This window comes from Mustela nivalis, assembly GCF_964662115.1.
Source record: "Mustela nivalis genome assembly, chromosome: 11".
Classification (NCBI taxonomy): Eukaryota; Metazoa; Chordata; class Mammalia; order Carnivora; family Mustelidae; genus Mustela; species Mustela nivalis.
In genome coordinates, this window is record NC_139030.1 from 93,783,240 (window position 1) to 93,806,742 (window position 23,503).

The window sequence follows — 23,503 nt, forward strand, 5'->3', positions numbered from 1 at the left end:
AACTTCACAGGTCTGCTTCCTAGGTTTTGAGTCAAAGAGGTAAAGAGCTAGGTTGAGAGAAGATAAATAGAGATGTGAATAATTAACCTTACCTTTCAGAAACTAAACTTAATCTTCCAACAAAATAGAACCATAACACAAAAATGAACAAATACTATTTAATCATCAGTGTTTTTTTTGCTATTGCTCAGAAATCTACTTTTATTTGGCATAATCTTCTTATAAGTGGTCTACTAAATTAGATCTTTGTGATTAGTGGACAGTTTCAACTATTCTAATAATCCTACCTACATCACAGACTACCAAGCAATCAAATTCAGGAAATGTACCCATTACTAAGAAACACTATGCTGAACTGAATCTTTGACTAAAAGACTGAAAGTCTTTCTGTATCTTGGGGCCATCACTGCTCTTGTACCAAACACATATGGAGACAACAGTCAATGGACCAATTTGAAGGAAAGCAGTGGTATAGGACTGTTTATCATTATCATTACCTAAAGCATGTATTTGTTCTGGGTCAGATTTGATGTTCTATGCATAGTGCTGTGAAGCCCACTGTTTGCTTTTAACGGTGTTCACACACATAGCTACATGGCTATACTCTAAAGAAAGAGGAAATTACTTGTCTATTGCTGATGGTCAGTTTTTCCAGAAAATGTCGAAGAACTGTTGATGGATCTTCAATTAGACAATTCCATAAGACTTGCTGAGCCACAGCACTCACTTCAGAAGAGAGAAGACATTGAACATTTGTCTTAAATAGAGATAAAGTGTTAATACACTATTCAAACAATTTACTAAGTTTTAATTAGTCTCTCTTTTTTTGCCTTAACAAGATTCTGTGAACTCTTTTTTGTTGAAAGGTAGATATTTGTTTTCTTTTTTGCTTATTTCTGAACATTTTCACCTATAAAGAAAAGGTAACGAAAAGTATAGGATGGTCTTGAGATTTTAGAATGGCTTTTGTAAAGAACACACTTGTGAGGTACAATGGTGTATCATTCACCCTTAAAAGAAGGAAATCTTGTCATTTGTGATAATGAAGATGGATTCTGAGGACATTACGTAAAAGGAAATAAATCAGACAGAAAAATACAAATACTGTATGATCTCACTTACATGTGGAATCTAAAATAACCCAAACCCATGGATACGGAGACCAGACTGGTGGTTGCCAGAAGTGGGGTGTGGTAAATGAATGAGAGTGGTCCAAAGCTAAAAACTTCCAATTATAAGATAAATAAATAAATCCTAAGGCTATAACGTACAGCCTAGGGACTATGGTTAACAACATTGCCTTACATATTTGAAGGTTGCTAAGAGGGGAGATTTTAAAAGTTCTACAGAAAAAATTGTTGCTATAGGTGGTCATGGGTAAACTAGACTTATTATGGTAACACTTCATAACATACACATATGTCAAATGATTATAGTGTATGCCTAAAACTAATACAATGCAATATGTCAATATTTCAATTTTTAAAAAGAATGCATTAGTGAATCTTTGTTTTGGAAATTACTCTAATACTAGGAATGTTGAGTATTTATCAAATTGGTCATATTTCAATGTTGGTTATATGGAGAAATTTCTAAAGTAATTCTTTGGTTTTTAGGAAATATGTTTTGGTTAAGAATGCATATGAATTAGAAATGATCTTTAATTGTTTACCTGGAGGCTTTAAATAGTATCTGCCTCAGTGAGATAAAGTAGTTAAGCCAGTCCTAATTAGGCTCCCACTTCTAATGAGGATGTCTTAGGATTAAATAATTTTTCCTAATGTGAAGAAAGTGTCTTCTTCTTTGGGGAGAATGATCAGGTCAAGACTGCCTGGAATTGCCCAAGCTAGGGAAACAGGTGTGTAGAAGTGAGTGGAAGAGAAGCTGGAGAATCTTCAGTCTAAATGGTTTAATTAGTGTTTTAAACTAGAAATATAGGATTTAGCATAAATTTGTCATTCAGCCTATATTTTAAATAAAGGATACCAATATTTTGCTTCCCAAACCAACCATCCAATTAAAAATATGAACTATATAAATGAATAATATTAATAAGAGATATGTAAATATAAGTTCTAACTTCCATGTGTCTATAAATAATTAAAATAGGTGTGGGTTTTTCTTAGGTTGAAATCGATTACAAAACTATCTTTGCACACTATTCTTGTTCTAATTGCTGAAGTAGGGCAATTTAATAGTGAAAACATGAAAAATACAGAAAGACGGAAAAGTAGGACTGGTAAGTCTACCAATGACAGAAACAACTATAAACATTTTGCAGTATGCCCCTTCATATATGCAAAATATATAGGTACACATTTTAAAAAATAATATGCAGAAAATACTCTTTGGTACTCAGTTTTTTTACTTAGCAATATTAAAAATGTTAATACTAATATTCTTCTAGAATGTGATTTTAATATACACAGAAAGCTGTCATATGGAGGTAGCATGATTAATTGCTCATTGGACATTTAAGCTCTTCTCTAAAATTTGTTTCTTTTTACATAATGTACAATGTGAGGCATCCTATTTAGACCCTTATATGGTTCTAATCATTGCTCTAGGAAATGGCTAGAAGTCAAAATCTATATCAAAGGGCTTTCACACTTTTAAGGTTTTTGACACATACTGTGACACTGTTCCAGAATGCTTGTACTGAGCTCCGCACTCCCATCAGCAAGGTGTGAGAATTCTTTTTTCCCTCAGTCTTTACCAACTACAGATATTTTCATCTAGGATAACCTTTAAATGGTAGCTACACTTGTAGTGAGCAGGGCATAACATACAGAGAAGCCGATTTACTCTGTCGTACACGTGAAGCTAATGTAACACTGTATGTAGACTATTCAAATAAAAAAAAAAAGAAAAAATATTTTCACTTTTTTAGATAAAATGTAAAATTTCATTGTTGTCTTAAACAACAATGTTGTTTATAGATGTACTGACCATTGGTCTGTGTATTTATATTCACCCATTTTTCTATTGGGGTTTAAAAAACATCATTATTGAGCTCTAAGGCTTTTAAAATAACAACATTAAAAATACTGGCCTGTTGTCTATCCCTAAGATCACTCAAATTTACCCCTCATTTATCTTTTCATTTTGCAACTATTCTCTTAAGGTAGTATGTCTGGAAAGGTAATCAAGCAGGACAGATGGTATTGGTGGTAGTGAGCTAATAACTAAGATTTTCTAAGGTGGCTAGAATTACTACTTGATTTTCATGTGGCCAAATAAATGTTATTTGGTTCTCTGGTCCTCAACAAGACTTCCGGATTCCAAGTATTTATTTTAAATACAATTTTTTGGTCATAAATGTAGTGGGACATGGAGATGAAGACATTGATAATGTTAGTAGAGTGTTCTACAAATCTGTAAATGTAATATGTACACAAAACAATTCAACATGTGACCAGTAGTTACTGTCTTCAAGAGCACCCCACTATCCTCCAACTGATAACAGCTTAAATATTTTATTAGAGTTATTGACGATTTCACTAATCAAAACGGATACCTGCTACTCCATCTTCCCGCACTTCACCATCCTCCATTAGATGAACGATGGGGAGCACTGCTGCACAGATGCATGCTGGGAACACCGCTTGAGGAGGCTGAGGCACATGGTGGTTTGGTGTGTGTTCAGTGGTGTGTTCCTCATCTGAAGAGACAGAGATCATTGGGATGCGTTTCTCAGTATTGTAATTCTAATGCGACATTTCTCAGTTCAAACTTTCCTATTTAACCTTCTTTTCGTTATAGGTATCTAGGTGTCTCAGCACCATTTGTTGAAAAGACAACTCTTTCCTTACTTGATTTTCATGGTACCCTTTTCAAACATGAAACCAAAATGAATGTGATGGTTTAGTTCTTGTTGTTCAATTCTATTCCATTGATTTACTGTCCAACCTTATGTCGAGACCACACAATATTAACTGCTGCCACTCTGCAGTGAGTTTTGAAATAGGAAATGTGGCTCTTCTCGCTTTGTTCTTCATTTTCAAGATTATTTTGACTATTCAAGTGTGTTGAACCATCATACTTTTTGGTAGGAATGTAAAGTGACACAGTTACTTTTGAAAATAGCTTGGCAGTTTACCCCACAAAACTTGTACATAACTGTTATAGTAGTGTAATTTAAAATATCCAAAAAGTGGTAACAACCCAAATGCCCATTAACTGGTGACTTAATAAACAATGTGGTATAACCATATAATGGGAACATTATCTGGTAATGGAGAACGGATATATGTGACCACACGGAGGAACCTTGAAAATATTCTGACTGGAAATATCCAATCACATAAGGCCACATATTGTATGACTCTATTTATATGAAATGTTCAGAGCAACAAATCCATAGAAATAGAAGATAATTTCTTGCCACCAGTTGGAGAAAGGGTGGATGAGGAATGACTGTTAATGGGTATAAGGTCTCCTTTTGGGATGATGAAAATATTCTAAACTATTTGTGGTTAGAAGTGTAACCATTGCATAATCGTTGCATAATATTGTCTAATAACCAATGCATTGAATATTTTCAAAGGGTAAGTTTTATGGTACATGAATCATGCCTCAATAAAATTATATCTGTTATGAAAAATACAATTGAGCCTTTGGCCCAATCCCTGTAAGTTGTGATTAATTAGCACTGGTCATTTGAAGTTCCTAAGGGTTATACAGTCAAGGGTTTCTGTAGAACTTAATAACTTTATAAGTCAGTGATGAAGTTGTGTAATCATAAGCAATGAGTCCCAGACAGTTATTCACAATTAGAGAAAACATATTTTTTAAATTTGTGGAACTGAAGTGTATCATATCCTCCCCCCTCCAGAATCAGCTTTCATTATAGGAGTAGCATGAACTCTGGTCTTCCTTTGATCGTTAAATTTTTCCAGAACAACATCCTAAAGCATCCTACTCCATCCCAAGTAGATTGTAAAAATACTGATGTGTGTGTCCCATTCTTCGGAATCTTGATTTAGTCTTGGTTGTGGCCTGAGTATATTTTTAAAGCTCCTCACTTGATTGTAATGCATAGCCAGGGTTGAAAACCCACAGCAGTATGATTGTTGGCAATGTAACTAAAATAGAACCAATTATAAAGGACAATTGCTAGATAAAAAATATTTTTTAGACTACCACTCAATCTAATACTTATTTTTTGAACTTCAAGTCCTGAGACAAGTTATTTAATGAAGACAGTGAAGTGTAGTAAGAATACTAACTGGCAAATGTTTCAAAACACACACGAGTCATGAGGAATAAATAACATATTTCTAAGAGGACACACCTTCAGCACTAACAGCTGAACGCACAGACCAGACTGACCCTCGGCGGAAGGAGTAATTCCTGTGGGAAGTGCTGGAGGTACAGGACGGACTCACAGACAGTCGACGGGATGCCAGATTGGTGACTTCTTCTACTGGCAAAGAAAATGGGGAATGTGACCTTTGGTTTTGTAACAAAGTTGCCATCACACAGCTATAGTTGTATCACATCACAAGTGTATACTGCTCTCTGAGCATAAGACTCAAGTAATTTAGAGTGTACTTAACAAATAGAAAAAAATCTTTCAGAAACACAGATAGAAAATTCCACAAAAACAGAGCAGAGAATCACTGAATTAGAATGGTTCATAAATTATTTCTGATGCCAACCAACAAATTGGTTGCATTTGTGAAGGTTGATAGTTAATGGACTAACCCCATTTTTAATGACGAAAGATTGACTGCAATTACTTTAATACACACTCTGAATTTAGTTGTTCTCTGAATCATAATCACTATTGGTTCATTATCATATTGGATCATTCAATGTGACTACATCGCTCCTCTAGACAGGCCAACTCCAGAAATGAAGAACATAACAGCTTTCCTCTTTCTTTTGCTAGTGTCAGGAGTTGAGAGACACACACACAGAGGGGTGCATATCACCTCACATCACATTAAATCATTAATGTTCATTTCAAAGCCAGTCCTTTCCATTTCCTGCGCCTTAGCCCCCCAGGATGTCCCGTGTGTAGGGGGCACCTTCTTCTTCTGGCTCTGAGTTGGGCGTGCAGGTGGGCTCGTAACAAGCCTCCTGAGTGATAGGGATGGCGGTGATGAGGCTGGCTTCTCTACCAAGACGTTTCTTCTCTTCCTCCTGTTGCAAGTTCTTTAAGATGTGTTCTGCTCTCTGATGGGAGCGGGACACAGCCCGGGCTGAAAAGGATTTCTATGGAGACATGAAGACCAATTTATTTTATAGAAACTGTTCTGCAAGGTCACAGCCATAAAGAGTGTTCCCATAGAATTACACAAATGTGGCACTCTGCAGAAAATGGAAGGGCACCCATGATCTAGAACCCATTTGTTTTTTTGTTTGTTTGTTTTTCTGTCAGGTTTCCAGGTTGTGCGTAACTAAGTTATTCATTTTCATTCAATCAGACTAATTCTTCAAGAATATCTTTAAGTTTTGGGATTTCACCTTTAGAATTTGGGGTGATATCAATGATCCTCTCTAAACATTCAAATCAAATAAAAAATTTTAATACTCTAGTCCTTTCCACAACTTGTTGAAATGGTTTTAAATGAAGGACATTTATTTCACAAGGTTAATAAAAGTGAAAGAACCACAGAGAGAAGGAGGAATGGGATATCTCTCATAAACCAAATAGTTACATGATTTATTTCATATTTGTATCTCAGGTATCTACCACACCATAAATACTTAATTATAGTAGATAAATAGAGTGACACACTGCAAATACTCAACAATATTTATAGGAACAAAGTGAATAGAAATTATGAGAATTGATAGCAATACTAAGGTTGACAGGATCTTTACATGAGACTAAAAGTTTCCATTGATAAAAGATTCCAGAGCAATTAAGGGCATTAGGTGGGCCACATGGCAATTTATTTGCAGACCAGGGGCTAAGCTGCTTTATTATATTAAGGTAAAGTAATAATTGTGGAATGAGAGAAAGAAAACTGGATATACAATCTGGGGTCTTGGTTTCAAATTCCTTGCAAACTTGGTATACAGAGAAATTATATTCTCTATCCAATAACCAATATTCATTGGCTCAAATGACTCCATTGTCTGTACAGGAGACAAATCCAAGATCCTTACATCAGTGATTCAGATGCTGGATTTTCTGTATAAACATTTTTATGGATAATGAGCTCAAACAGTTCTTCAAAGAAAACTACAATACCTAGCAAATGTGCAATGTACAAAAATGTTCAACCTAACTTCATATATTTAAGTGACTTTCTAAAGAATTGTGAATAAAAAAATCAATGACTTTGTGTTTTGCCACGCAAAGTGGCATTAAAAAAAATACTAGCTAATTTGAATCAAGATGACACACTTTCCTTTTCTATTGTATATGGGTAAAATGGTAAAATCTTCCTGGGGCTATTTTGGGTGGTGTATCAAAAATCTTTAATATTTATATACTAATTATCTTAAATTCTATGGGAATTTGTAAAGGAAAATAGTCATGGATTTGTGCTGAAGAATATATCTATTTTCTTTTCCTTTTTTGATTTTCCATATTTTCTCCATTACTCTTGTAATTCATAAAATTCAGCAGGTGAAAAATGCACATTTTGCACTCCTTTCTTTCAAAAAGCACTTATTCTTGGTTCTTGTCTATGAATGGACAGTTCTCTTAACTTAACTGTTGGTGAATTCTATTACATGTAGCACTGATGTACAAAAGACCTGAAGTCTCAGAGGGATATTTGTGATGATGATACTAATGATCAACAAAGTGAAGAACAGACCAACGGCCAAACAAGGAAATAAGAGCTGCCAACTCAGTTCTTTTTCTTATTCATCCAGGGTCCATCTCATTACCTTTTGGGTAGCTTAGATATTACAGGTTAGGTGAATATCTTTGCTTTATAATAATTAGAGACAAAAGTGCTACACTTGGACAAGAAATCAATGGCTAATGCTTTTAACAGTTGTGAAAGGTGGCTGCTACTGAGATCATAAAACAAAACTGTGTTGGCTTAGAGGTCTGCAAATGCTCACTACTCCATATTAGTTCCTTCTATTCTAGTCACAAGAACAAAAATCTTTCATGGCTGATTCTCTGTGCTATGACATTCTGATGACAAGAAGGAACAAATTTTCTCATGCATTCATTGTCCTTCTCTCTTACATGGACACCGTGGAGCCTGAAGTGATGAGAAAGAAAGTGCCTGTTACTCACAGACTGGTCTTCATTAATGGGGTCCTGGACACTCCCGCTGCATTGAGGGACCCAAGGGGGGTCAAACATTGGGACAGATGGCATTCCAAGCACTGGTGAGGGCAGGGTGAAGTTTATACTGGGAGGCGGGATCTGTTCGTTGATATCAGAAGAATGAGGTAAGATGGAAAATAAGCTAGAATGAGTCGAAGTATAATTATGAAATCATCTTGTAGAGTACATGATGTTACAGAGCACAGGGTGAACATCTTTTGGTCTCAGTTTCATCATTAAAAAAATGGATGGTTTCAAATATATGATCTCTATTTGCGTTAATTACCCCATCCTCCAAAAAATATCTATCTGTATAAATATAAAAAAGTATCTCAAAGATTATACCCCAAACTTTTATAGGCATACCTCTGGGGTGGTAGTGGGATCTTGAGGTTTGTAGAAACTTGATTTTCATACTCTACCACTCTTTTATATTTCAGTATTTTTTAAAACAAGAATTCATTCATATATGAGTTAGCTTTACTTATATAATCACAGAGAAAAAGAAAATGAAGCATCCCCTGGGCCATACACTGTAGATTTGAGGTTCAAGGATTTAAACAAGCCTTGGGTTGGGTTTGCAAATCTAATTCCTATGGTGGAAGTATCCCTCACCTTGAAAATCTGCTGTGCTCCTTCCTCCATCCGGGGCCAGACCTGGTAGCGAAACCTCCAGAGTGTGTGGAATTTGAGAACGGCGTTCAGCCTCTGTACTGTCTCTGGGTGGTGGAACTCGGACATCAACATGTCAGACACAGCCTCAGGGACTTTCACCGCACACAGCAAGAACATGGCAGCTAGAGACAGCCAACAATTCATCAGCTACACGTCTTTTAATTTTGATTGATCCTGGGGGATGGGGAGAAGTGGGGAGCTGTTCCTACCTCCTGGAAATTACTCCTGAGCTAAGGGAACCAGGCCACCAGCACTGGTAAAAGCAAATCTTATTGCAGCCATTGAAAACCAAACATGATCCTTTGTGCTACCCACCATCTTCCAATATCCGGCGAGGGCAGTGACAGCATGATATTTCCGTAGAATACCTCATTCCAAGCAGTCTTACTTTGGCTCACAGTGAAAAGTGAATGTGAGAGGAAGCAAATGAAAAAAGGAAATAATATACCAAAATATCCTTTTTAGAAAATGCCAAGAATCATGTCATAGTAATCCTGGGATAGTGCATAAAAATGACCATTAAAAACTGTCCCAGCTATATTAAAAATAAAATTCACATTGTACATATATTAGAAACCTCCACCCTTCTGAGAGAATAGAAGAGACCAAGAAGCCAAAAGGGATTTCATGAATCATAATACCATTGCTGTTTTTTAAATTTTGGGAAAAGTAAAATATCAATAAGAGAAAGGCCAAGCACAACAGTAAGTTACAAAGTTAATGAATAATGGGGCAGAAAAATATACTCTGTAGCATAGATGCATGAGTCAGTGTCCATCATAAAAAAACAATTTAAAATCTCTCTTGTAGTTTTCTTCCTGGATCATCAAAACATACTCAGACAATTGTGTCAGGACAGCTGGTGTTGAGTGCCACCTCTGAAACCCCTCTGCTATGTGCTCCTGGGAGAGCCTTTCCATGTCTCTCAGCCTCTGTTTCTTTAGGGCCAGAATGTCAGTGATGGTGATGATGAAGATGATGGTGATGATGATGGTGATGGTGATGATGGTGATATTTGCCTCCAAATTTGTTGTTAGAATAAGGACAATAATGCATAAGAAAGAGCTCTGTGATGTGAAGAGTACGAGAAGCTTCTAACACCTGTCTTATTTTCTGGAGGCAATGTGACATATGGGAGGGACATCTATGTGTGCAGTCAGAAGGCCTGGGTCTGGTGTCCTGGCCCTGCTGCTTCTGATCTGTGCACACTCAGATAAGTCCCTTCAACCCTCTGAGTTCCCATTTGCTCACATATAAAGTGGTTATTACGAAGGTCAAGTAAGACCACGTGTGTGCTATGGTTCTATTAGAAATGTTAGCTCTTGTGACAATTAGTGCTTGATAATCCTTTTCTTTATCCTATTAGTTTTTTAAATTTCTACTCTTTTTCCTTTCTTTACTTTTCTTTAAAACGTGCTCTACTCTGTCTCAATTTTTATTCGCCATGGTCTCTCTTTACATCATTGCAAGCTGGAGTTCTATCAACTTCAATCCCTGTCCTGAAGCAGTTTTCTGGTGATGCTCACTAATCAGCAGATCCACTGGCACTTTTTATAGCATTTGTTTCCTTTCAGTCTTTAACATTTTCATGACCATTTCCCTGAAGAGCTATCCTTTGCTTGCACAGTTTGAGGTTGAGTTCTCCTACTTTTCTGGTCATTTTCCAGGGTTTGCTGCTGGGCACTGCTCTTCCTGTCCTCTGAAGATAGAGAAGGCCAGTGACTTAGTACCCAACTTTTGGCTCTTTATTCCACAGATTCTTCCCCCAGAAATCCCATCCATGCTCACAGCTTCAGCTGTCTCAAAGAGCAGATTTTCCCCCAAGGTTATCTCGACCTTTGCCCTTTTCTCATTAGCTTTAATGTCATGACACCAAAGATTCATCTTCTAATCATCTGAAACCAAACTGCTTTACTTGTTGCTGCCATATTCAATACATACTCTATATACAACACTACTCTTTTTTTCTAGAACCCATGAATGGTTTTCTACAGTTCAGTGGAAAGTCCATACTCCTATGAGTGTCATTCAAGGGCTGTTACAATCTAGTCCCACTCACTTGTCTAATCTCATGGACTGGAGACCCCTCTACAAAAGCCATGCCAGTCTCAATTCCTCCTCAGGCTTTCCAAAGAAGCCCTATGCATTTCCACACCCCATGAGGCTTTGCACATGCCATCCTCTTTCTTCTAGCTTTCTTTAAAGCCCAATCTACCTGTTCATATCTTCCATGGAAGTTTCCTCAGCTATCTCTTATTTGAGAGAATGCCCTTCCCTGATGCTCTCTCAGAACATGTAGAGAAGAAAAATCCAAACTTTAATGCAAACAAAAATATTTTACAAAGACATTTGTTGTAATGTAGTATAAAAAGCTGAAATATCCCTAAATTTCCATTAGTAGTCTAGGTTAATTGTTATGACCATTCAACGAAATATTTGGTGGGTATTAAAAAGAATGAGGTGAATCTTTTAGCTAATGCTAAAAAATTGTCTTCTCATTTGGAGCTGTCCAATTTTAATTGATTTTTGCTCAAATAAGCTCTACAGAAGTTTAGTATACCCTAGTTTATCTTTTAACATTCTAGTGTTAGAAGAGGGAACTGAAGGAGATGCTCACAACCAGGCATGCGTACCTTTGGAGCCCCTGACATTGCAAACTTTAACTTCTTTTTTTAGTGAGAGAGAGAGAGAGAGAGAGAGAGAGAGGAGTAGGAGTGTGGGAGGCGGGGTGGGGGGAAGCAGAGGAAGAGAGAGAGAGAGAATCTTAATCTGGGTGTGGAGCCCAACATGGACCTTGATCTCAGAGTCCTGAGATCATGACCTGAGCTGAAATCAGGAATAAAACCAACTAAGCAACCCACACTCCCTGGCATTTCTTTTTCCATATGGGGTCTGAAAATTGGTCAGAATTAGACTGAGTCAAAGTGACTTCTGAGGACTGATTCAGATTTAGAAATTTAGCTGGTCTGGAGTCACATTAGGTCTAACCTAAACCAGACTGGTCCAGTATGAAGCCTCAGGTGAATAAATTTTGTTTTAAGGCTGAACAAGTAGGTTTACTTTACCAAAGATAATCTTGAATGACAGTGGCCACTGTGGATAACTTTTAACCATTTTAAGAGAAGCCTATCCATTTATGAAGTGCCCTAGAGAGAGAGCTGTCTCAGCCAGGCACTTACTATACTCGTTGTTGGGAGGGAAATAATCTTTTGCATCATCTTTGACCCCTTGTGTCCATGGGATTGCTCAATACTGCCAGAAATATTTGCTGTTTGTCCTAGATGAAACCTGACAACTTATTCAAAAAGATTTTTTTTTTTTAAGTAGTTCTGTGGTAGAAGTTGGCCAAATTGGAAACTGATATTCAGAGCCTGATAGGAATTTTGGTTTTAATGCTTCTCTCCTAAATCAAAATGAAACTGTGTGCCCACAGGGAAAGTAAAACATTCTGAAGCCATTGAGGAAGGATTTACTAAAACATTCCAAAGAAACAACTGTAAGTCTAGAATTTAGAAATCTTTTGATTTCCATCTTAGTTGAAGATCTCCAGGATATAAAGAAGTGATTTGAGGATAATGGAGTTAGATGGCTGGGTAAGTATCTTGCCATTTAAATTACATCCCGGTTCTTTGAAGAATTACCAAGTGTACTTGTCTAACAAATCGAGTCTACAAAAACAGAAATGTAGACTTAGAAACAATTCAAAGCCCAACTATCCTTTTTACCAATCCCCAAATCCCTATTCATCTAAAAAGGCTTTCAGATATTGTAAAAAATGTGGATTTAGGAAACAAAAGCCCTTCTTGAAAAAATTTATATCCTCTCTGTGCCTTTGAGATGTAAATGTTGTATTTGGTTTCCCCCAGGAACCTAGGACCATCTCTTGAAATGCAAACTTCAGGGAGGTAATTTTTTTTAAATTATTAAATTTTTTATTAACATATAATGTATTATTAGCCCCAGGGATACAGGTCTGTGAATCACCAGGTTTACACACTTCACAGCACTCACCATAGCACATATCCTCCCCAATGTCCATAACCCAACCACCCTCTCCTTACCCCCCTCCCCCCAGCAACCCTGTTTGTTTTGTGAGTCTCAGTGTTTGTCTCCCTCCCAATCCCATCTTGTTTCATTTTTTCCTTCCCTACCCATCAAACCTTCCACATTGCTTCTCAAATTCTTCATATCAGGGAGATCATATGATAATTGTCTTTCTCTGATTGACTTATTAGGGAGATAATTCTTTTTTTTTTTTTTAAAGATTTTATTTATTTATTTGACAGAGAGAGATCACAGTAGGAGAGAGGAAGGGAAGAGATCACAGAGAGAGGAAGGGAAGCAGGCCCCCTGCTGAGCAGAGAGCCCGATGTGGGACTCGATCCCAGGACCCTGAGATCATGACCTGAGCGGCTTAACCCACTGAGCCACCCAGGCGCCCCTAGGGAGATAATTCTTATCAGGAAAGTATATAATGGGCCACTCCTCATGACCCCAGCACAGCTGTTTTGCCCTTGGCTCCCGTGGCTTTGAACACAAACATCTTTCCTACACCAATGTGATCTAGAATAATCTTTGATAAAGAAAAACTAGTTTAGAGGCACCTCGTGGCTCAGTGGGTTAAAGCATCTGCCTTTGGCTCAGGTCTTGTGAGATTAAGCCCCAAATCTGGCTCTCTGCTCAGCAGGGAGCCTGCTTCCCCCTCTCTCTGCCTGCCTCTCTGCCTATTTGTGATCTCTGTCTGTCAAATAAATAAATAAAATCTTTAAAAAAAAAAACAACAGAAAAAAGAAAAAACTAGTTTAAGTTTGTTGATTTAATTAAAACAATACTATCTTTAAAGTTATCAGCATTAAATATAATACTCTTATTCTAATAGATTTACTAAGAGTCAAAGGAACTCATTCTTGCTGTTGTAGAATTTATCAGCAAGAAAGATAACTTAAAGTGATTAGCTGCTCAATGTCTTAAGAAATTTTCATGTGTAAACATAATTGTTAAGAATTAGGTAGATGTAAGATTTACTATGAAGAAGAATATACTTCTAGAAATTGTAAAATGTATTAATGAATTTGTCAATCCTACTATAATAGGCTACTATACTAGTCCACAATTGCTTTCTTCTTAGTTACCACTAGGAATAAAGGATTCTCAGGGTTAAGAACCCTAATCAATATGTGTAATTAAAACTACTTAGAAATAATAAGGATGAAAAATAGGTAAATAAGGTAAAATGACCATTTGTTCCAGATTGAGGAATATTAAAAAAAAAGTAGAACAAAATCTGAATGGGCATGGAAAAAAATTATAGAAAATTGGTAGAACAGGAATCTTGGAAAGTAAATTTTACATGTGGTTATGCTGACTAAAGTTGGGACAGATGTATTTAAGTTTTTAAATAATGAGTTTTAATATTAAAAACACACTGGTAAAAAAGTTAGAATTTGGTTTTGTCTCAGCTGAAAAAACAAATTTTGACTATTGGTCTGCTTTTCATAAAAGATTGTAAAAAGTATTTTTCAACCTTTTGGGTAATCTACCTGGAAAGCAAATGTTTTGTGTCTTACCAAAATAATTTACTGTGCTTCACGTTGTCTTTATCAGGGTCTTTGATCACTTAAGAAAACCCATTTTTTTTTTTTAAGATTTTGTTTCTTTATTTGACAGAGAGAGAGAGAGAGAGATCACAAGTAGGCAGAGAGGCAGGCAGAGAGAGAGGAGGAAGCAGGCTTCCTGCTGAGCAGAGAGACCAATGCGATGCGGGACTCGATTCCAGGACCCTGAGATCATGACCTGAGCCGAAGGCAGTGGCTTAACCCACTGAGCCACCCCATTTTTTTTTTAAGAGAGAATGGAACTTGGGTGAGGAGAGGGAGTGAGGGAATCTTAAATAGGCTCCCCACCCAGTGCAGAGCCCCACATGGGGCTGCATCTCAGGACACTGAGATCAAGACCTGAGCTAAAATCAAGTCAGACACTTAATCCACGGAGCCACCCAGGTGCCCCTATATTTGCCTTTAAAATCTATTATGGCTTTAGTTAAATAGGTAATTAAGTATTATTTCATAGTGATCTGAGATCTTATTTACTCAAATGTTCAAACCTTTTGACATTTTGGCAACGTCCTAAAATTGAATTCTAAATGAAATCTCTTTGATTTCAAAGTAACTTGAGTTTTCCCAGAGGGTCCCTAGAAAACCTCAAAGAATTTGTCTCTCACCCTGTAAGAGAGATGTTAAACTAGGTTTATTTGATGTGTTAAATTATGTGGAAGCACTGTCAAGTGAGAACTGACAATAAACTTCTGAAGTTATAGGTATATGGAAATATATTATTAATACAGGTATTCAGAAATGATTCCAAGTTTCTAGAAAGTTGTCAATACTCCCATCCAATTAATATCCTAAATTATTGTGTACCACAGACATAACTATGTTTCTTTATCAAATGAACTTTCATCAGATCTTTAATCATGGCTACTTTTTTAAAGGTCTTTCCATTTACAGACAGTTACTGTTTTACTCTGATGCTTTTATAAAGTGCTTCATCTTCAGAAAGATTCATGGTAATATCATAAAATTGAACTGGTTAAGAATTTCCAGAACTAATGGAAAAAATGACCCAAATAGAACAATAATTAATGATATGAAATTGAGTGGACTGATGAAGGTGATTATAATTATTTTAACCCTTTTTCTTTGAAACATTGCTGGTTCCTTAATGTTTAATTTTTCCAGATTTATGGGAATATTTGTTCTCTTTTCTCTTAATCTATCTATGACTTACAGTAGTTTTAAAAAGTATATCGTTATAAAGAAAATGGAAACATTTACTTTTTCTCCTTAGCTGATTCCTCCAGAACTCAGAAATTCAGTGAGCATTCTTATTTTCCTGGTGATATAATTATCTGCATAAGTTCAATAAGAATCTGTTTTTGAATAATAGGGAAAAACTGGAAACTTTGGTTTTATTACCAAGGCTTTGACTAATGTTCTATTTGAGAAGATTTATAAAATCAGATATGACCAGACTGTTTGAAGGGACTAAGGTTGACTTTATGGAGCCAAGAAAAATGCATTGGAAAAACTGGCCTGGTATCTTGCTTACAGGATTCCCAGCAGCCTTATCAGGTGACTAAGGAAGACCATTTCCTGGCAGGCCCAAGAAACTCAAGATATCCTGGGGACCTCAAGAACAGAGGAATTCAGACAAATCAATAGGTATTTTAGGTGAAATCTGATGGTGAGTCCTTCACTTGGTTTCTTTGCCTGGAGATGTTTTTAAAAGTTCAATCTAAGATTCCTTATAAAAAGCTTTAGCAAAACAGATTTGAAAAAAGCCTATAGAATCAATCACTATTCCTACTGTACTTATATAAATAATCAGGCCATGTTTAATGAGGCTAGACATATTTTAGCAAACAAATCAGCCTTCCTATGATTATCTTTGATCAAAATGAGGGTGAGTGTAGAGAAAAAAAAAAACGTGTTTCAGTAAAAAATTGTAATACTCATAGATATCAGATTCTAGTCCTGGTCATTATTTTTGACATTTTGTTATTTATCTGTACACCCAATTGGATCTTGAATTCTAGTTCCTCAAATATCTGAAGAATTCACCAAACTAATATTTCCCACCTTCTGATTTGGAATCACTAAGAACAAAGACTGCCCTTGAACATTCTTGGAAGGGATAATACCAGCTTCTCCTTACTACCCAGATGGCAGCCAAACTTCAGGGACTTGAATGGTGGGTCTACATCCCTCATTAGAAAGAGGTCCTCTGGGGATGCGTGGGTGGCTCAGTTGGTTAAGCAGCTGCCTTCAGCTCAGGTCATGATCCCAGCGTCCTGGGATCGAGTCCCACAGCGGGCTCCTTGCTCAGCAGGGAGCCTGCTTCTCCCTCTGCCTCTGCCTGCCATTCTGTCTGCCTGTGCTCGCTCTCCACCCCCCTCTGATAAATAAATAAAATCTTAAAAAAAAAAAAAAAAAGAGGTCCTCTGAACTCTTGGAAGTGTACACCATCTGGAGATCTAAAACTAAAATTGACTAGGGAGGTTCCTCCTCAGATGCAGATGGCATCGTGGGGACAGCCCTCCCAAGGTTACAGAGCAAGAGCACCATCTCCAATATTAAATCTTCATTCTTGTTGCCTTTTCGCTACTTGCTTTTCTGTTTGTTAATGAGCAGGAGAGACAGTGCTCCTTAACTCTGGCAACTATGGCTGGATCTACTGCTAAGGCCCTAGCTGTACAACAAAATCTCTATATTTCTTTGCTAATTGGTTTTAGATAGTAGAATTGCTTTACTTCTCAACTGAGCACAGAATCTGCTGTGCGATAGTAAAATACTCCTTGTGGCACCTAGATCAAAGCCTCTGGTATTGTACCAAATATACGAAATTAACAAATAAGCCTCTGGATAGAACCTGTATATTCTTTGCTATATTTGATGACAGCTGGTTTGGTTCATGGGACCCTGGCTGAGAAGCATCCTTCAGTCTCTTGGCATTAATTCCTAATAGTTGTCATTGTAGTCTCCCTGGTGCATTGCGTTCTCTCAATCATCTTAAATATATGTTCTCAACCATCAACCATACATTACATGGTCACACAGTGAAGAAGTGTCCAAAAAGATGGACAATGAGATGAACAAAAAAAAAAACCCAATTATTTTATGGATCTGACATCATAACCCATGAGTTTCACAATGAGACAAGAGCAACATAAATCATACCTGAGAGTGGCACTAATACCAAATTTTTGGATGATCTCTCATATATGAGAGGATGACCAAAATGGGGTAATTGTTAAATTAATTAAATAAGGAGACCATTGGCATCATGAGGCTCTAATCCTGTGGTGACCTATGCAAGGTAAAAAAATCTAAGCCTGGAAATGCCTTGAGGGTACAAATCATAGTGCTAAGGACAACCAATCACAAACAGTCAACCAGGCTTTTAGCTATAGATGGTCAATAGGTGCCTTACTCGGCTTCTGTCCTTTTTCTACAAAAGCCTCTCCCTGAGCTCCTGTTAGACAAGTGCTTTAAAGCACTTCTAGTTTGGTGCTGCCTGGTTTGGATAGATTTTTCTTCACATAAGCTCTTAAAAAAAATCTTCTAGATATAAAGGAAAACTGCAAAGTTCAAAAGTCTTTATGGTATGTCCTATTTGTATGAAAAAGGAAACAACACATACATTGGTACTTAGGCATATATATGAATGATATATTTTATATATATGTGTATATACATATAGACATATAGACATATGTGTGTATGTGTATGTATATGTATATATACGCACACATATATATGTATATATATATGATCCTAGAAAGATTCCTGAAAAACTTAAAAATCACTGAGAGTGACTGAGAGTCATGGGAAGAGAAAATACTTTAAGCTTCATACACTTCTATATTGTTTGAATTTCTACTACATACGTTTTTGCAATTAAAACAACTCCATATGACTAAAAGTGTGCATACAAGAAGTGGAAAATGTGAAGAACCCACATTTTGCATGTACCTTTTACTAGCTATGTGGCTTTGGATAAGTCACCTAAATTTCAACAGATTTGTTTTGACATTGTAATTTGGACATAAAACGTTACTTGTATACGATTTCATACAGTTAATGATGGTGGTTCACGGTAAATCTGGGAAATCATAACACACAAAAAGAATTTCTCTTTTGTGAAATGTAGTGAAAATGTCGGTTCTGGGAAAAATAATTTTTTTTTTAATAATTCGGCAATGGCTCCGAGAGACATGCTGTCTTGTGCAGAGTATGGGGTAAAAAGTAAAGGGTGTGCTTAGCACTTCAGCCTCCCTCCCTAGAGTGTAAGGCTCTAAGGTTCTAGCAATTGCTATGGATCTGACCTCGCAGTGAAAGGGAATGGAAGCACTTCTTTCATAAATACTGGGATGGGGGGCGACCAGGGTCATGGGTGATCTTTCTTACCTGCTGCCCCGGCCATGTGCTCATCCATGCTGAGCAGGAGTTCCCAGGCAGCTGGCTGGATGTCTCCATACATTTCTTCTGTCAGAATTGGTGCTGCCTTGATTAGCAGAGATAAAGGAGCAGGTGACAGGCTCATCACCTGGGAAAAGATGGAAATCACATCTGAAAGTCTTGGAAGCCGCTGATTACTGTACTCGTCTTGACACCCAAGTACCACCTCCCTTCCCTGCTTTTCTTAAATGACCTTCAAATACGTTCTAAAATGATGGCATGTTTATTGGCATGGTGTAGGACAAACTTCACATCTTATTTGTCAATGGGAAACTATAAAAGATACTAATTTTTTTTAAGAATTTATTTATTTGTTTGACAGAGAGAAATCACAAGTAGGCAGAGAGGCAGGCAGAGAGAGGAGGGAAGCAGGCTCCCCACTGAGCAGAGCCCCCAACGCGGGGCTCGATCCCAGGACCCTGAGATCATGACCTGAGCCGAAGGCAGAGGCTTTAACCCACTGAGCCACCCAAGTGCCCCTAAAAGATACTAATTTTATCATGCTTTCATGACAAAAATATCTTGCAGCTACCTAAGGAATAAACTGTAGAATAAGCTCTAAGAGAAAAGAAAGACTCCAGCCAGAATATCTTTGTGTTACTAGACTTTTTTTTTTAAGATTTTATTTATTTATTTGACAGAGAGAGAGAGAGAGGAAGGGAAGCAGGCCTCCCGCTGAGCAGAGAGCCCGATGTGGGACTGGATCCCAGAGCCCTGAGATCATGACCTGAGCCAAAGGCAGCGGCTTAACCCACTGAGCCACCCGGGCACCCCATGTTAGTAGACTTTTAAAGCTTCCTGTTTTCCTTCCTGTTAGGAGCTGATGGCCCATGGCAGCCAATGAGGAGCTTCTAATTTAGAAGAAAGTTCCATTCCGAGAGTTAGTTTTCTAAGCCAGTAGTCCTGGATGACGTTGTCCCTTTGAAACATTGTATATTGTGGCTATTGCCCTAGATTATGCCACAAAAATCCTATTTAACCTATTTATTTCTATTTATTTTAACCTATTTATAATAAATATAATATATTTATTTTTTTAAAAAATTTATTTACTTATTTTAGACTGAGAGCTCGAGCGTGAGCAGGGCAGAGGGAGAAGGAGAGAGAAAGAATTGTAAGCAGACTAGCCACTGAGCACAGAGATTGAGGCAGCACTTAATCCCATGACCCTGAGATCATAACCTGAGTGACAACCAAAAGTCAGATGCTTAACCACTGAGCTAGGCACGTGCCCCCATTATTTCAGATAATTCAGGTGATCAGGGTAAGTTGTGGACAGTCTAGGTCTTTAACCATTTTGAAAACTTTCCAGAAGGGGCATCAGGGTGGCACAGTTGGTTAAGTAACAGATTCTTGGTTTCAGCTCAGGTCATGATCTCATAGTCATGAGATCAAGCCCCACATCAGGCTCCGTGCTCAGTGTGGAGTCTGCTTACAATTCTCTCCCCATGCCCCTCCTGCTCGTGCGGTCTCTTTCTCTCACTCTAAAACAGAGAAATAAATCTTTAAAGAGAAAAAAACTTTCCAGAAAAACAAGTTATTTTTCACAGGCACCCCCTCTCCCACCTTGGGGAATGTGTGTAATGATTTAGACCTTAGGTTGTAATAACAATGTAACAATGTGTCTTGCTCTTGATAAGAAGATAAGTGTATTATCTCTCTCTTTTTTAAAAAAATTAACATATAATGTATTATTTGCTTCAGGGGTACAGGTCTGTGAATCATCAGTCTTACACAATTCACAGCACTCACCATAGCACATACCCTCCCCAGTGTCCATAACTCACTACATTGGAAAGAACTCAAATAATGGAGGCTAAAGAGCATCCTACTAAAGAATGAATGGGTCAACCAGGAAATTAAGGAAGATAAGTGTACTATCTCTTTTAATCCATGCAATAATCCTTTGAAATGGGCCTAGTGTTATAATCCCCACCTTATATATGTATGAGGCAGCTAAGACCAAGAGAAATTAAGCAACTTTTCCAAGGTCCCAGAGCCAGAGCGGGGAGCTGTGGGATTTGAACTCAGAAAGTCACATTCTAAGAGTGGGGAGCATCACTACCACGTGCTGGTGGGGATTGGCTCCATGGAATTGGGAGAGTGGGAGGAGGCACAGTTCCAGCCATGTCTCTGTGGAAGCTGGCTGGCTAACAAGAAGGGAATTTTTTGGTTTGCACCCTTGGTGGCATTCTTCCCCACCAATTAAAGGGGTCTTCATGCTAACTGTGCGGAGCGGCACTGGATGTCTCGAGCACTGTAAATGGGCTATCTCGCACCCCCTCCTGATTACGGCTCCGTGAACGTTTCTGATCCAGTTGTCAGTACCTGCAGTCTGATGTATTTTAGCATCCCCGAGTCCTTCTTCCCTTCTAGGTTGGCCTCTGAAACTCTCTTCTTCAGAGAAGGTGTCCGCAGGCATGACTTCTCTGAACACTGCAAAGAACATAAGATAGGCGATGAAGAGTGTTGCCTTCTCGTGAAGGCCAGCAACACTGTTTCCCCCCAAATTTTCCAAGTAACCGTCTTCATCTAATGGGAGGGACGATGTAGGCCTTGTAGGCCCACACCTTCCGAAAGTGGTAAAAACAGTTAATTTTGGAATGAAAGGGAGCTCAGGGATCTTTAGCTACAAACTCCTCTTTTACCAAGATGGAAACTGGTGTCCAAAGAAATGGAATACCTTGACCAAATTACAAAGCCGGCTGTGAGCAGAAGTCAGAAAGGACGAGGACCTTTTGATTTCCATTTCAGAGCAAGTTATATTCCATGAAGCTGTTAAAAACACACGTCTTTTAAAAAATTAAGTCAGTTAAAACCCGCTCTCATAGCCCCTTTACAGGATTGGATGATTCACATTGGGCATTTGGTCATAGGAGAAAGAATATATTTGCTAAAAGAGTGTTAGGAAGTTAAAAATAAAAGACTCATCAAGAAAGTACAGGTTCGGAGCACTTACTATCTAGGCCAAAGTTGTAAGGTAAAATGGTTTCCTTAGAAAAGCCAAAATCATCAAAAAACAAAAAACAAAACCACACTGGTCTATAGGAGGCAGTAGCTCTTTTTTCAAATTATCTCCTGAACCAGGGTCCAGAATAAAACTGACTTCTGTATAAGCACGGAGGAGACAGCTTTCTTCCTCCAACTCCCTAAATGCCAAGGGATGGAGAGGACAGAGCAGCTGAGAGAATGATCGGTCCTAATGGTGACAGGCTGTTGTTTATTTATCCGGAGTCTTGATTCCCCTAGTTGTGCACTGTGGGCTGTGCAAAGAGGAAATCCATCCTTCCACACAGACTAAATGCTCATTTGTTTTTCCAGTTCCGTGTCAATGAAACACTTTCTCCCTCAATGCTGAGGAAAAAACGGAACTCCTTAAGAATTTTGAACAGAGCTTCACAGTGTTATAGATGGAGATATTAGGAAAAAAAGACAAATCTAAAAGTACACGAATGTTCCAAGAAAGTCTTTCAAAACTCTGACAAAAAGACCCAAGAAAATGCATCTGGTGTGTGACTGGTATGTAATGAACTTTTAGAATGAATCTACTTTGAAACAAATGAATCCGAGCTCTTACTGTGTTTTCTAAAGATAAAAATGTGGAGGCACATACTTGGGAACATGTATCATTTGAGGAGATAAACCCTCAAATGATGCATTGCATTTTTTTTTCTGTGAATGTATAAACAATATACAGCAAGACCCACGCCTGTTTTATAACTTAGAATCTGTTCTAAAATAACATGGCAAAATAAAATAAAATAAAATGGCCATAATTTTTCATAATGTAGGTGTGTATTTGGCATCCTTTTTAAAAAGTCAAGGTATTTTAAAAGGGCATCTCTCTTATTCTTTTTATAAAACTATATGTGCAAATTTCAGAATGCTGGAAAACACAGAAAAACTTGGAAGAAAAAAACAGAAACCCCTATAATCCTTAACCAGTGAGAGCTGTTATTTTGTTCCTTTCAGACTTTTTTTCATTCTGTGTGTCTTAGCACAATGGTGAGGATGTCCTATATGTAGTGCCCCAATTTTAAGCAACTCATTTTATTAGGATCTTGTGATATTTCCCCAGGTAACTAGATAAGATTTTCAAAATAGCATTTAAAATATGATTTTCAAACTTTGTTAATATTTTACCTTTTCTTCTCTGGCTGGACATTTTATCTTTTTCAGGGTTACTTTTGAATAATATCTCTTGGTTAAATTATAGGTTTTTTATCAGGCAGATAACCAGCTTAGAAGAAAAAGGGTGAACATTCATGTTTGCCTCTGACACTCTGGGGAATGTAGGATTCTGTTTAATCTCGTTTACTAGGGACAGAAGGTATATGTCAAGCTTCTCAGTATGTATCAAATATTTGGTATTCATGCATACTTCCCTAGGATGTATTATGTGTTCTGGTGTCTCATCATCATTAGGATGCTTGTGTTAGAGGAAAGGGAAGGGAATTAGCAGGGCTTTCACTCTAGGGTGATGGGCTAGTGATTCTTCAAGTGACTTGCTGAGGCTTGAAAGATAGGTACCAAAGATGCATACTCGTGTGACTGGCACTTGGATACA

General features: G+C 37.6%; 1 protein-coding gene across 16 annotated transcripts in view; it reads right to left on the reverse strand.

The window, feature by feature from the left end:
• UNC80 (unc-80 homolog, NALCN channel complex subunit) overlaps nucleotides 1-23,503 on the reverse strand; it is a 228,264-nt gene that overhangs the window by 66,504 nt on the left and 138,257 nt on the right. For 14 of the 16 annotated variants that reach the window (XM_082691601.1, XM_082691598.1, XM_082691597.1 and 11 more), the window contains 8 exons: nucleotides 21,265-21,372; nucleotides 18,886-19,024; nucleotides 8,861-9,042; nucleotides 8,213-8,344; nucleotides 6,033-6,219; nucleotides 5,294-5,425; nucleotides 3,518-3,661; nucleotides 626-726 (listed from right to left, as the gene is read on the reverse strand). In XM_082691601.1, coding sequence (XP_082547727.1) covers nucleotides 626-726; nucleotides 3,518-3,661; nucleotides 5,294-5,425; nucleotides 6,033-6,219; nucleotides 8,213-8,344; nucleotides 8,861-9,042; nucleotides 18,886-19,024; nucleotides 21,265-21,372 — 1,125 coding nt within the window. The remainder of the gene's footprint in view (nucleotides 1-625; nucleotides 727-3,517; nucleotides 3,662-5,293; nucleotides 5,426-6,032; nucleotides 6,220-8,212; nucleotides 8,345-8,860; nucleotides 9,043-18,885; nucleotides 19,025-21,264; nucleotides 21,373-23,503) is intronic. The other 2 variants (XM_082691595.1, XM_082691590.1) reach the window with 1 other exon arrangement.